The sequence below is a fragment of the Eschrichtius robustus genome, chromosome 3 (assembly GCF_028021215.1).
Source record: "Eschrichtius robustus isolate mEscRob2 chromosome 3, mEscRob2.pri, whole genome shotgun sequence".
NCBI lineage: Eukaryota > Metazoa > Chordata > Mammalia > Artiodactyla > Eschrichtiidae > Eschrichtius > Eschrichtius robustus.
Genome location: NC_090826.1, coordinates 164,385,756 through 164,400,686, shown reverse-complemented (window position 1 = coordinate 164,400,686; position 14,931 = coordinate 164,385,756). Strand labels below are relative to the sequence as shown.

Below are 14,931 nucleotides of genomic sequence, written 5' to 3'. Positions count from 1 at the left end.
TAAGTATATCCTGCCAATCCCTTCTGGCTTGCAGAGTTTCTGCTGAAAGATCAGCTGTTAACCTTATGGGGATTCCCTTGTGTGTTATTTGTTGTTTTTCCCTTGCTGCTTTTAATATGTTTTCTTTATATTTAATTTTTGCTAGTTTGATTAATATGTGTCTTGGCGTGTTTCTCCTTGGATTTATCCTGTATGGGACTCTCTGTGTTTCCAGGACTTGATTAACTATTTCCTTTCCCATATTAGGGAAGTTTTCAACTATAATCTCTTCAAATATTTTCTCAGTCCCTTTCTTTTTCTCTTCTTCTTCTGGGACCCCTATAATTCGAATGTTGGTGCGTTTAATGTTGTCCCAGAGGTCTCTGAGACTGTCCTCAATTCTGTTCATTCTTTTTTCTTTATCCTGCTCTGCAGTAGTTATTTCCACTATTTTATCTTCCAGGTCACTTATCCGTTCTTCTGCCTCAGTTATTCTGCTATTGATCCCATCTAGAGTATTTTTAGTTTCATTTATTGTGTTTTTCATCGTTGCTTGGTTCCTCTTTAGTTCTTCTACGTCCTTGTTAAATGTTTCTTGCATTTTGTCTATTCTATTTCCAAGATTTTGGATCATCTTTACTATCATTATTCTGAATTCTTTTTCAGGTAGACTGCCTATTTCCTCTTCATTTGTTAGGTCTGGTGTGTTTTGACCCTGCTCCTTCACCTGCTGTGTGGTTTTTGTCTTCTCATTTTGCTTATCTTACTGTGTTTGGGGTCTCCTTTTCACAGGCTGCAGGTTCGTAGTTCCTGTTGTTTTTGGTATCTGTCCCCAGTGGCTAAGGTTGGTTCAGTGGGTTGTGTAGGCTTCCTGGTGGAGGGGACTAGTGCCTGTGTTCTGGTGGATGAGGTTGGATCTTGTCTTTCTGGTGGGCACGTCCACGTCTGGTGGTGTGTTTTGGGGTGTCTGTGGCCTTATTATGATTTTAGGCAGCCTCTCTGCTAATGGATGGGGCTGTGTTCCTGTCTTGCTAGTTGTTTGGCATAGGGTGTCCAGCACTGTAGCTTGCTGGTCGTTGAGTGAAGCTGGGTCTTGATGTTGAGATGGAGATCTCTGAGAGATTTTCGCTGTTTGGTATTACGTGGAGCTGGGAGGTCTGTTGTGGACCAGTGTCCTGAAGTTGGCTCTCCCACCTCAGAGACACAGCCCTGATGCCTGGCTGGAGCACCAAGAGCCTTTCTTCCACACGGCTCAGAATAAAAGGGAGAAAAAAATAGAAAGAAAGAAAGAAAGAAAGAAAGAGGATAAAATAAAATAAAATAAAGCTATTATAATAAAAAATAAGAAAAAAAATTATTAAGAATAAATGTATTCAGAAAAAAATTTTTTTAATTTTTAAAAATAGATTTATTAATTTTTTATAGTAAAAATAAGAAAAAATATTATTAAGAAAAAAATTTATTAAGAAGAAAAATTTTTAATTTTTTAAAATAAAAAATATGAAAAAACTTATTAAAAAATTTTTTTAATTTCTAAAAATAGAAAATAAGGAAAAAATTATTTAGAAAACATTTATTAGGAAAAAAATTTTTTAAGTTAAAAAACAAACAAACAAACAAACAAACAAAACACGGACGGACCTAACCCTAGGACTAATGGTGAAAGCAAAGCTATACAGACAAAATCTCACCCAGAAGCATACACCTATACACTCACAAAAAAAGGAAAAGGGGAAAAATTAATATATCCTGCTCCCAAAGTCCACTTCTTGAATTTGGGATGATTCGTTGTCTATTCAGGTATTCAACAGATGCAGGCACATCAAGTTGTTTGTGGAGCTTTAATCCGCTGCTTCTGAGGCTGCTGGGAGAGATTTCCCTTTCTCTTCTTTGTTCCCACAGCTCCCGGGGTTCAGCTTTGGATTTGGACCCGCCTCTGCGTGTAGGTCGCCTGAGGGTGTCTGTTCCCCGCCCAGACAGAACGGAGTTAAAGGAGCAGCTGCTTCGGGGGCTCTGGCTCACTCAGGCGGAGGGGGGAGGGAAGGATATGGATGTGGGACGAGCCTGCGGCGGCAGAGGCCGGCGTGACGTTGCAGCAGCCTGAGGCGCGCCGTGCGTTCTCCCGGCGAAGTTATCCCTGGATCACGGGACCCTGGCAGTGGCGGGCTGCACAGGCTCCCGGGAGGGGCGGTGTGGAGAGCGACCTGTGCTCGCACACAGGCTTCTTGGTGGTGGCAGCAGCAGCCTTAGCGTCTCCTGCCCGTCTCTGGGGTCCGCGCTGATAGCCGCGGCTCGCGCCCGTCTCTGGAGTTCGTTTAGGCGGTGCTCTGAATGCCCTCTCCTTGCGCGCTGCGAAACAAAGTGGCAAGAAAAAGTCTCTTGCCTCTTCGGCAGCTGCAGACTTTTTCCCGGACTCCCTCCCGGCTAGCACCGAAGCCCGAGCCTCAGCTCCCAGCCCCTGCCCGCCCCGGTGGGTGAGCAGACAAGCCTCTCCGGCTGGTGAGCGCTGCTCGGCGCCAAGCCTCTGTGCGGGAATCTCTCCGTTTTTCCCTCTGTGCCCCTGTTGCTGTGGGATCCGCGCGGATAGCCGCGGCTCGCGCCCGCCTCTGGGGTCCGCGCTGATAGCCACGGCTCGTGCCCGTCTCTGGAGTTCGTTTAGGCGGCGCTCTGAATCCCCTCTCCTTGCGCGCCGCGAAACAAAGAGGCAAGAAAAAGTCTCTTGCCTCTTCGGCAGCTGCAGACTTTTTCCCGGACTCCCTCCCGGCTAGCACCGAAGCCCGAGCCTCAGCTCTCAGCCCCCGCCCGCCCCGGCGGGTGAGCAGACAAGCCTCTCGGGCTGGTGAGTGCTGCTCGGCACCGATCCTCCGTGCGGGAATCTCTCCGCTCTGCCCTCCGCACCCCTGTGGCTGTGCTCTCCTCCGTGGCTCCGAAGCTTCCCCCCTCTGCCACCCGCAGTCTCTGCCCACGAAGGGGCTTCCTAGTGTGTGGAAACCTTTCCTCCTTCACAGCTCCCTCCCACTGGTGCAGGTCCCGTCCCTATTCTTTTGTCTCTGTTATTTCTTTTTTCGTTTGCCCTACCCAAGTACGTGGGGATTTTCTTGCCTTTTGGGAGGTCTGACGTCTTCTGCCAGTGTTCAGTGGGTGTTCTGTAGGAGCAGTTCCACGTGTAGATGTATTTCTACTGTATCTGTGGGAAGGAAGGTGATCTCTGCGTCTTACTCTTCCGCCATCTTGCCCCTCCCCCGAGTTATTGTCTTTTTGATTGATCTGCAGACATTTTTTTTTTTTTTATGGTTGTGTTGGGTCTTCGTTTCTGTGCGAGGGCTTTCTCTAGTTGCGGCAAGTGGGGGCCACTCTTCATCGCGGTGTGCAGACCTCTCACTATGGCAGCCTCTCTTGTTGCGGAGCACAGGCTCCAGATGCGCAGGCTCAGTAACTGTGGCTCACGGGCCTAGTCGCTCCATGGCATGTGGGATCTTCCCAGACCAGGGCTCGAACCCGTGTCCCCTGCATTGGCAGGCAGATTCTCAACCACTGCGCCACCAGGGAAGCCCTGCAGACATTTTAAACTATTTTTATTACCCTTTTCTCAGGTATATGTATTGTAAATATCTTCTCCCAGTCAGTAGCTTGACTTTTCACTTTTTTAAAGGTGTCTATTGTTGAGCAGAAGTTATTGCTTACGTTTTGCATTTTTCCATTTTCTTTGTGTTGTTTAAGAAAATTTATACTTAAGTTCCTATCCATCTGGAGTTGGTGTGTAGTAGTGTAAAGTGGGCATCCTTTTTGTTATTTTTTTCCTTATAGATTACCAATTTTTTCAGATCATTTGCTAAATAGCCTCTCCTTTCCCCAGTGATCTTCTATGCTACTTCTGTTATATGTCAAAATTCAGTATATGCTTACTGTTCCTTGGCTCTTTAATCTGTTCATCAACATCTAAATATAATAAACACTTTATCCTATTCCTGGATAATATGAGTATCTCCATCTTACATATGCTATTGTTGATATATATTTTAATTCTATTCTTCTTTAACCCCAAAAGACATTATCATTAACATCTTATACAGTTAGTGTTCATTCACATTTATTCCTTTTTTATTATTTTTATTCATTCCTTCTTAAACATCAGAGTTGCTCTGTAAGATCAATTTCCTTCTGGTTGGAGTATGTTCTTTATAATTTCTTTTAGTGTTCATCTGCTGATGGCAAACTCAATTTTTGTTTGGTTGAAATGTCTTTATTTTACCTTATTTTTGAAAGATGATTTTGTTGAGTATATAATTCTGGATGGACAGTATTTTCTTTCAGCTCATTAAGGATAACATTCTCCTGGTTTCTATTCTTGGTCTAATTGCTCTTCCCTTGAAGATAATCTTTTTCCCTACCTGCTTTTAAGCTCTTCTTTTTTGATGTTCTCCAATTTCACTATGTTGCATTTGAGTGTCAGTTTGTCTTTATTTATCCTTCTTGGAATTCCTTAGCCTCCATAGCTCTGTGATAGTGATTTTCATCAATACTAGAAAATTCTCAGCCATTATCTCTCACATATTGCTTCTACCCATTTTTTTTCTCTTTTCTCTCCTGAAACTTCAATTAAACTATCTGAATCTTCTCACCCTGTCTTCCATGTCTCCTAACCTTTCTTTCTTGTTTTCCATCTCTATGTCTCCAGGCTGCAACCTGGATTTCTTCTGAACTATCTGGTTCACTAATTCCCATTATGGCAGTGTCTAATTTGCTGTTGAACCTATCCATAGTGTTTTAAATTTCAGTTATTATATCTATTCCTTTCTAGATGCTCATTTTGTTTCTTTTCTAAATCTGATGGATTAATTTTTTAGATTTCTTTTCTCTGTTTGTGATTATAATTTCACAGAGATGGGATTTCCTCCCTCCTCTTCCCCACTCTCTTCAGTGACAACACTACTTTCTCTATAGTGCCCTGAGCAGGGCAGGAACTGAGCTGTTATTTCTCTTATTCACTGTTACTCTGATGCTGTAGTCCTATGGGGTCCTAACGCTATGGGATCTTCCTAAGGCAGTATGAGAGAAAGGCAAGAAAAGGACTTAAACCCACTCTCCATTCCTATCTTCACCCTGCTAGCCTGCCACCCTCTTCCTCAGATCACAACCCTTCCCTATACATAAATTTACAATAGCCTGCAGGCTTTGGGTTTTCCTCCAAGGTTTAGTGTGTTAGTGCCTCAGATCTGGGCTTCTCTCTCTGTTATGGTTTCCCCAGTGCTGACCTTGGAGATGGAACCAGCAGCCTGTGCTGCTGACTTAACTTCAGCATCTTTGTACAGAAGGTGTCTCAACTATTGGATATTCCTTAGAGTCAAGTCTCTGGTATATGGGGTCGACAAGGGGATTTGAGGGGTGTTTCTGACTTATCCACAGGGAAGCAGATTTCTTCTTGATACATGTAAAAAATTTTGTTGTTTTATATTTTCTTTTGATTCAGTGCTCTGGCTGATGCAGCCATGGGGAAGAAAGTCTTGCACATTCCCTACAGAGACTCTGTTCTGACCAAACTGCTCCAGTCAGCTCTGGGTGGGAACAGCAGAACTACTTTGGTAAAGTGATTTTCTTACCATATTTTAGACTGTTTAGACTCATGTAGCTGTCATTATTGCTGTTGTTATTATTATTATTTTTAAAGTTATTCTCTGTGGACCACTAAACACAGCACTCTGCATTGATATAGCACGTTCTGACCTATGATCTCATGACTCCTGGAGCTCTTTCCATGGTGATGTTCAAATGAAGTTTCTATATCGCTAATTTTGATTTTTTAATTTACTCTTTTCTGTAGTTTTCAGGTTCTCTACAGAAATATATATTACTTTTATTATCAGGAAGAAATGAATACAGTTTTAAAACTAACACTGACAATGTCATGTTATTATAAGTCAGCAGTCATTCCATGGCAAGACTGGAAAAATTTTTGACTGTTTTAGACACAGGGCAGGTGTTTAACCTGGAGAGTAGCCAAATCGTGTCATCTCAGCAAAAGACTCCAGACTCTATTATTGAAAGTTTGCCAAGTGGTACCGTGTGCAGTGTGTTAAGTCAGGGCGCTCCACTCTCAAGCTTCAGATTAGGGAAGGAACAGAACTGGGCAAGCTCTGCTTCCAGCCTCGTACTGGCCTCCAGTCTGTCGTCCTGACTAGGAGAGAAACGCTTGCTGCTGGATCTGTCTTTATCATTTATTCTTGCCTAACTATTTTCAAACATTTTGTTTAAAGTTTTTCTGGTTGTCAGTACCTGTGGGCCTCACTGGGCCATCCCCCAAGAGCCCGGACTACAAGAAGGTCCATAAGACTCCTCTGAACGTTAAACTACAAAATCAAATCTAACAGGCCTGAGCAGATGTGGGCAAGTTCTCCTAGGAGAGAGGATGACTTCCAGGTCTGCAAGACGAGGCCCTGGCTGAGGTGTTATGACGCTTTAGCAAAAAGTATGTGGTGGGTGGGAGGTTGGGGGAGTGGTCACCGGTCATCTCAGGAGGCGAATGAAAGAGAGGCTCCACAAAGCCAACATCCAAGCTCTTGGGTCTCCATGGCTCCAATCCCAGTTTCAGCATACTTACCGTGAGACCTCCTTTTCCTCCTTCCTAAAGTGAAGATAACAATATCGCCTTGGAAATACTGCTGTGGTGATTAAATGGGATGATATAACGAACAAGCTTTAAAAGCTGCAAAGCTGGACAAAGATAAAGGATTATTCACCAGACCCTTATGCTCTGAATCTTGACCTCCAGGACCATAAGTTACAAGCTGCTGCCTGGACAATCACACTCCCCCCTGTTCACCCTCAGTGACCCTGCCCACCTCCAGCTCATCAAAAAGTTTGTTTTCTCATGTGAATTCTAGAACAATTAAGCCAAAGTCAATAGCCAGACTTGAAACCATACAAGTGGCTACCCAGTAATGATTTATTGATTGGTATCTGCAGTGCCAGTGTTCAACGGTCATTTAAATCCCCGAGGAAATCTGCTGGGGACTCAGTGCTGAGGGACACGTAGAACAGAGGTTAGCTGCACACGTGTCAAGTCAGGGCTGGTTCGGTTCCCAGCTCTGCCATTTATTATCTGAGTGACCTTGGCACATTATTCTTCTCTAAGCCTGAGTTTTCTGTCTGAGTTGTAAAGTTTGAACAGTACCACAAATTACAAGATGTTCCATGACTGTTAGTTGTGTAATATCGACAACAATAGCTCTAAAACCTTATATGAAAAACAAAATCTGAAAAGGTTATTTTTTACAGATAGCAGCCATAAGTCCGGCGGACATCTGCTATGAGGAAACTTTATCAACATTAAGATATGCTGAAAGGTACGTTTATGAATACTTATTATCCACAGTGGTTCTAGGTTCTAAATCTGGCAAATTCTTCTAGTACCCTTATACTCGATGGGTTGGCGTCTTGGGAAGGGGTCCAGAAGAAGGAAGAACAAAAGGATTTGTGAGAGAAGAGTGAGAGAAAATAAAACAAGTAAAAGGAGGTAGAACTGGGGGCTCAGGACCTCCTGAGCCTGTCATTCTGTCACTCCAGCCCTGGATGGGGGAGGAGCCGTGGGCTGAAATCCATGGGAGGAAGCACTGATCCCAATCCTGATGTGGTTACTTATCTGTCCCCCTGCATTTTCCTGCCACATAGCATGACCATTCACAGATTCCCCTTCTGTCGTATGGGACACAGGTAGAGCATAGTGACAGGCAGGGCATTTTTGTGCTAATAATAAAGATGAGCATGTCAGAGGCACTCCCAAAGTTGGGAACCAGCCCCGGCTCTGCAGCTTCCCCTGGGCTGCTTCTCATTTCTCCAGGTCCCACACAGCAGGTCACAGGCACCTCCTCCCTGTGCGGGTAGAGGGGGGCTCTCACTGCTGGTTCCCTCCCTTCGGACTGGCCGGGGAAACAAGCCCACTCGATTAGCCCCTGCAGGACGCCGTGGAGGAGCCTCTAACCAGGGGTAGAAACCGCGTGCCGCCACCGCCCCTGCATCCTATTCATGTGGCAGATTTGAGAATCCACCTCTGCAGTGTTCCCATCAGCTCCATTCAGGAGCTTGGAATTCTCAGCCTGTGTTCCAGGCAGCTGCAGCTGGCATGTGAAATGGACTTGGTTCCTATTCTAATAGGTACGGGCCTGTGTGTCAGAATCCGGCCGTGCCTGCTTTGGGACCGGAACCTCGCTGGCCCTCGGTGACCTCACATGCTGAAGGAGGTGATACCTCACTCTCTGGGTGTGGTGAAGACCACCTGAGATCGTTCATGAACCGTTTCTGGCTAAGTTCTGCTTGGCATGGGGCTGAAGCTCAAAAATGGTAGTTGCTATGATGTCTCCAAGTAATCGCCTGTCCTTCTGGTCTTCCCTTGGCCTCTTCTCAGGGAGGGGCCCTTGCATTTTAGTCACAAACACTTGTATTCTCATTCTTCACTGTGTGGTCTCAATATCATCTTACTCCAGTAGACATTTTCTTCCAGCATCTGTACCACTCAGATCTTGAATTTTGTCTTTAGTAATATTTAGAATGTTCATTTTCTCTCTGCTTATCAGATGTAAATCTGTTGCTAGCACTTTTTACGTGAGACACTGTGTGATGCAGAGGAAGGAGAAAATGGTCCCCAGGGGCCCTGGGCTCCAGGCCCAGATCTGCCGTGGACTGTGCGACTGTGGGCTTGCCTTGGAAACCCTCTTCCTCAGTGAAAGGAGTGAGGTTGCCAGATTTAGCAAATAAAAATATAAGCCGCCCAGTTAAATCTGAATTTCAGATACAGAGCAAGTCATGTTTTAGCGTAAGTACACCCCATGCCGCACTAGCTGGGAGCGAGCTAGGTAATCTCTAAGCCCACCGCTGGCCTGGAGCACACGGCAGAGAGTCACTGGGAACCTCCAGGGTTTGTGGTCCTAATAGCAGCAGCAGCAGCAGTGACTGAAGAGAGCTTTTCATTAATCAAGTCGGCCCAGCTGCTGCAGTGTGTTCAGGGCCCAGAACACGTGGCGGGCAGGCTCCAGGCCTCGGTTGGGCCGCTCCTGTTTACTTGAACCGTGGATATCTCTGAGTCCCTTCGGGTCTTCGTGGTTTGCTGGAACCTTACATGGTGGAGTTTCGAATCACTTGGGCATGAAAGGCGCCCACTTTGACCTTTTGAGACCAGAGCCCAGTTTCCAGGCAGTGATCTGGTGGTACTGCTCCAACCGCCAAAGGTCCAGGGCCGGGTTGTGTGTCCACCTTTGCGCAGGGCTAAGAAGATCCGCAACAAAGCCGTGGTCAACACCTCGACCCTGATGAGAGAGTCCAGGGCGGAGAACAACAGACTGCTGCTTGGACGTGGAAACTCCAGAATGGCAGGTAAACCGAGTCAGGAGTCAGCGCGGGTCCAAGCCAGGAGCCAGGAGGCTGGGAGCGGGAGGGAGGAAGGGAGGGGCCGTGGCCAGGCCCAGGCCTGGGGGCCAACCCCTGGGTAGAGTCTTAGGGGAGCCCTAGGGCAGGTTGGGGCACCCCTGGGCCTTTGTCCAGGACATTTTGGCCTGAATGTAGATTCACAGCAGTTATAAGAAATAATGGCCTTGTCCTTTACAAATGGTCATTTCAATCTCATTTTTTTTAATTGCCATTTTTATTTTGAGGTTATTCTTTCCACGAGGACTACTTTTTCCTTACCAGATTTGGACGGTGGCCGTATGGCGTTTATTCGGCTGATGGCCTCATGCAGTTAAGTGATGTTTGGAGCTAAGAAGCACTAGCCCCAGCACCCTCTTCTAAGACTGCTCAGCCCCGGCTGCACGTTACAGTCACCTGGTGACTGTGCGCCACCTGGACCAATTAATCCATCCCGGGGGCAGCAGTGGTTCTTAAAGCGCCCACCTTAAGGTGGCCCACTGTGCAGTTATTGAGGACCACTGGTTTGAGTGACGGCCTGAGATTTCAGCATGGCAGCATGAAGTGTGTGTAATTTTATGCCCGTGAACTGTTTAGAATGGTATGGATGGAAAGGGCAAAATATAAAACTGTTGAAGGAGAACTGGTAGAAGTGTTCAGCATCGAAACAGCCAGACCAGAAGGTCTGAAAGCCCTGCGCTCAGTGCTCCCAGTGGAGTGTACCCCACTGTCATCGTCCAGCCCTTGGTAGCCGTTCCCCTCGCCTGGCCGGGCTCCCTCGTGCCACACGGGCTCTCTGTCTGGCAGTGGCAACACTTCCCGACCACAACCCGCTCCCGCATGCGCACACCTGGCTGCCCCCATGGATGTTCCGCTCGAGGGCAGGTTGGCGCCACCTGGCATATTTCTGGGTTCCCAAGTCCTGACTCACTAAGGCTTCAGCCTCAACAAAGCACCTCCTAGATTAGAGGCTGTGCCCACGTCTGGTCCAGGCATGACTCTGCTCTGTCACCAATCTCCATACCTCTAAAATCCGGACATGCGGATTAGATACCTAAATATAGCATCTAATTCCCATTATTCATAAGCACAGACACGGAGCACATCAAAAACAAGGTAAGATAAATCTTTGATTCTTCCTGAATCCCCTGACTTTACAGGAATACCCTGAAATGCTCTCACATGCCCACATGATTAAAAAAACAGATTGTTGAGCTTCAGTGCTCCTCCTACAAAGGACCTCCTTGCTCTAGTTTCCTATGAATTAAGAGGTGATCCTAGTCTTTTTTTTTTTATTTAATTATTGAAGTATAGTTCATTTACCATGTTGTGTTAGTTTCTTTTTTTTTAATTAATTAATTTATTTATTTTTGGCCGCGTTGGGTCTTCGTTGCTGCGCGCAGGCTTTCTCTAGTTGCTGCGAGCGGGCCTACTCTTTGTTGCGGTGCGCTGGGTGGCTTCTCTTGTTGCAGAGCATGAGCTCTAGGCGTGTGGGCTCAGTAGTTGTGACTCGCGGGCTCTAGAGCGCAGGCTCAGTAGTTGTGGCACACGGGCTTAGTTGCTCTGCGGCATGTGGGATCTTCCCGGACCAGGGCTCGAACCCATGTCCCCTGCATTGGCAGGTGGATTCTTAACCACTGCACCACAAGGGCAGCCCTGTGTTAGTTTCAAATATACGGCAAAGTGATTCAATTATACACCTACACATACATATATATATTATTTTTCAGATTCTTTTCCCATATAGGTTATTACAAGACACTGAGTATAGTTCCCTGTGCTGTGCAGTAGGTCCCTGTTGTTTATCTATTTTATATATAGTAGTGTGTATATGTTCATCCCAAACTCCTAGTTTATCCCCCTCCCACCTCCCAGCTTTCCCCTTCGGTAACCATAAGTTTGTTTTCTATGTCTGTGAGTCTGTTTCTGTTTTGTAAATAAGCTCATTTGTGCCATTTTTTTAGATTCCACATATAAGTGATATTGTATGGTATTTCTCTTTCTCTGACTTACTTCACTTAGTATGATAATCTCTAGGTCCATCCATGTTGCTGCAAATGGCATGATTTCATTCCTTTTTTTGGCTAACCTTCCATTGTATATATGTACCACATCTTCTTTATCCATTCATCTGCGGAGGGACACTTTGGTTGCTTCCACGTCTTGACTATTGTGAATAGTGCTGCTGTGAAGATCGTAGTCTTTATAGAACTTGCCAAGTGCAGTCAGTGCAGTTCTATTTCCCACTCCTGCTGAGAGTGCCATGTTTTGACTGAGACATTCTGTGCCTCACCTTTGACACTGCAGACCTTAAATTGGCCTTAAGTTGCTTAAAGTATCTCCCTCCTTCCAGAGCTGCCAGCCTGTTGGCTCAGGCCTCCCACTGATCAGATGAGCTGGGCGCACCAGCTGGAGCAGGCCCGGAGCGAATGGCAGCAGCACTTCGTGGCCATTGCCCAGGTGAGCTCACCACCTCCACCTGCCGAGGCTGACAACCTGGCGGGGGGGTGGGTGGCCTTGCCCCTTACCCAGACATGCACCAATGCCTGGGTTGATGCCAGGTGGATAATCGGGGTGAGGTGTATTATGTATAATATGTGAATGTGACATGTTATATGTGACGTATGACTTAATTAAATTATTGGCAAAGTTGGGGAGAGAATGACAGGGCATGAAAGGGAAGGAAGCAAAGAGGCTATGAGGCTGAGGATAGAATTCAAGGCTGTGGATAATTAGAATTTGGGGAGGATCTGAGGAATATGATTGTCTCCTGGGGTCTATGAGTTGTGACCCTGAACCACATATCTGGCATTCACTGCCAATTCCAGATCATAAATGGGCTGGGGTGTGGACTTTGTACCTGGGCCAGGGAGTTGCCCTCTCTGCCTCCCATGACCTTCCTCCCCAAAGCCACGAGGCTCTGGACAAACTCCAAAGTCATGGGCCAGCCCTGGAGGACTTTAGAAGTGGTGGGAGGGGTCCAGTCCAGATTCCAAAGGGCTCATGACACCAGAACAGATGTGAGCCTCAGGCGGAAGGAGTGGAGTCGGGTGGAGGTCTGTGGCAGCAGGGGGTCAGGTTAAGTTAGGGTCCAGGAACTCTAGAGGCGAGGATGTAATATGGCTGCACCCAGCAGCCAGAAGGGCCAAGAAAGTACCATCCTGTGTAAGGGGTACCTGGGTTTGTGCCTCTTGGCTGCAGGGGTCAAGTAGGATCCAGAGTGAAGAGCTAGGACTCTGTTCTGTATGGTCAGTTAGAACCAGAAGGACTCTCATCCTCTTTACTCTTTATGAGAACTTCAGGATTGAAAAGCTATCCTTGTGCCTGCATAGCTTATTCCAGTTCTGTTTGACTATCAAACCTCTATAACCGCAATACCAATCAATACCTGTATTAAAAAATGAAGTGCATTTTGGTAACCAAGAGAGGGTGATGCAATAGGCCCCATTTTACCATCAACACCTGAGGGGTGATGAGCTCGCCAAAGGACTTGGGGGAATGAGATGTAGGGCAGGTGGTTTAGTGGAACCTGGGAAGAATTACCCAGGCGGGGCACCAGAATGGGGCCTCCTGACAGCTGGGGATGCCGGGGGCCTGAAGAAATGGCAGGGGTAGAAACCAAAGTGCAGGGAACCATGCAAGAGCAGCTGGGAATGGTGAACAGAGTCGGAAACCGGCTGTGCTTTGCAACAGTCCTGACGGGGTGAATGCAGGCCCCCGACCGCTGACCTGCCGGGATCGCACCCGCCCTGTCAGCGAAGCCCCTGGTCACACTTTCCTCCTCTGGGTTTGCTTTATGGGGTGAGTTGATGGGATGCACAGACAAACGGCTCTGAGGAGCAGTGGAGAGGAAGGAACGTTGCCGTCTGTGCTGTGCTGCCCTGTCTGGTGAGGAAACCCTCTCTCTGTTTCTCCTCCAGGAGCAACAGATGATGAAGACCTTCCCGCACCTTCTCAACGTCAATGAAGACCCGCAGCTCACGGGGGTTCTCAAGTACTTCACTGAAGCTGGTACTCACTCCTCTAGACCCGCCCTGATCATGCTCATGCTTCTTGCCCCTCTTTTCTTTTAGATTTTTTTTGTGGTAAAATACACATAACAGAAAATTCACCATGTTAACCATCTTTGAGTGTACAGTTCATTGGCATTAAGTGCCTTTGCATCATTGTGCAACCCTCACCTGCACTCATCTGCAGATTGATTCTGTCTTCCCAAACTGAAACTCTGTCCCCTTTATGCAATAACTCCTCATTAGCCCCTCCCCCAGCCCCTGGCAACCACCATTCTACCTCCTGTCTCTATGAATTTGACTATTCCAGGTACTTTGTATAAGTGCAATCTTACAGTATTTGTCCTTTTGTGTCTGGCTTACTTCACTTAGCATAATGTCTTCCAGGCTCATCCATGTTGAAGCCTGTGTCAGGATTTCCTCCCTTTTTAAGGCTGAACAATATTCTATTGTATGCGTGTACCACATTTTGTTGATGCATTCATCCACTGGAAAATGGCACCCGTACTTAGTCCCATCTGGCTTTCCCACCCTAGCCCTGTGCACACTCAGGACAGGAGAGGCTCATGCAGGGCGGCAGTGGGGGCTGGATGAGGGGGCAGCCCCAGGAGGCTGGTGTGATGATCCCAGCACTGTCCTTGGACTCAGTCACTGGACAGAAACAGAGCTTCACAGACCAAGGCCTTCCCTGTGGCGAGGCTTCAGTGGGTCTCCTAAGGCCCAGATGCAAGAGTTTCTTCTTCCAGAATTCCCATGAAGAAGGTAGGACTTTAAAAGAGTTAGGAAATTGAGACATTGGGGTTGACATATACTCACTACTATATATAAAATAGATAACTAATAAGAACCTGCTGTATAGCACAGGGAACTCTACGCAATACTCTGTAATGACCTATATGGGAAAAGAATCTAAAAAAGAGTGGATACACTTATATGTATAACTGATTCGCTTTGCTGTACACCTGAAACTAACACAACATTGTAAATCAACTACACTCCAATAAAAATTAATAAAAATTCATTTAAAATAACAATAGTAAATCCATTAAATGTTAACATAAATGACACATTCTTAAATAAAAAATATTTTCCCAAACAAACAAACAAAAAGTTAGGAACATCACAAAAAAGGTAGAAAGTAGAACAGTTATCCTCAAGGCAAGGTGATGTCCATGTACCATCATGATTGAAAATCGCAGTGAAAAAAATCCCTTCACATGATCTAATTGGAGAGGAAATGGCACTTCCCAAACATCAAACATGTTAACTTACTAATGTCAAATCCTGAAAAAATTTGAAAACAACTTACCTTAATTCTTTTCAGGTTCGTGTGATGCTGGTCAGGCAGCTTCAAATGCCATCACTCTTCAAGGTTTGGGGTAAGTTGACGTGACCCAGCACCTCTGTCCAGCATTAGAGAATTGCGACCACTGCATCCAGAGGAGACCCTCAGAATTCACCTAGTTGTCGTCAGGCCAGGCCACAGACCCTGCCGGACAACCAAGGACAAGATATGACCAGACCTTCCTCAGGACCCACTCTAATG

The 14,931-nt window shown here is 46.3% G+C and overlaps 1 protein-coding gene across 1 annotated transcript in view; it reads left to right on the top strand.

The window, feature by feature from the left end:
- The window catches only part of LOC137760758 (kinesin-like protein KIF28P), an 83,019-nt gene that overhangs the window by 40,617 nt on the left and 27,471 nt on the right, over positions 1 to 14,931 (top strand). The window contains 6 exon segments of the mRNA XM_068537653.1: positions 5,450 to 5,561; positions 7,255 to 7,322; positions 9,236 to 9,345; positions 11,729 to 11,835; positions 13,296 to 13,386; positions 14,710 to 14,764. Of these exon segments, the coding sequence (XP_068393754.1) occupies positions 5,450 to 5,561; positions 7,255 to 7,322; positions 9,236 to 9,345; positions 11,729 to 11,835; positions 13,296 to 13,386; positions 14,710 to 14,764 (543 nt within the window).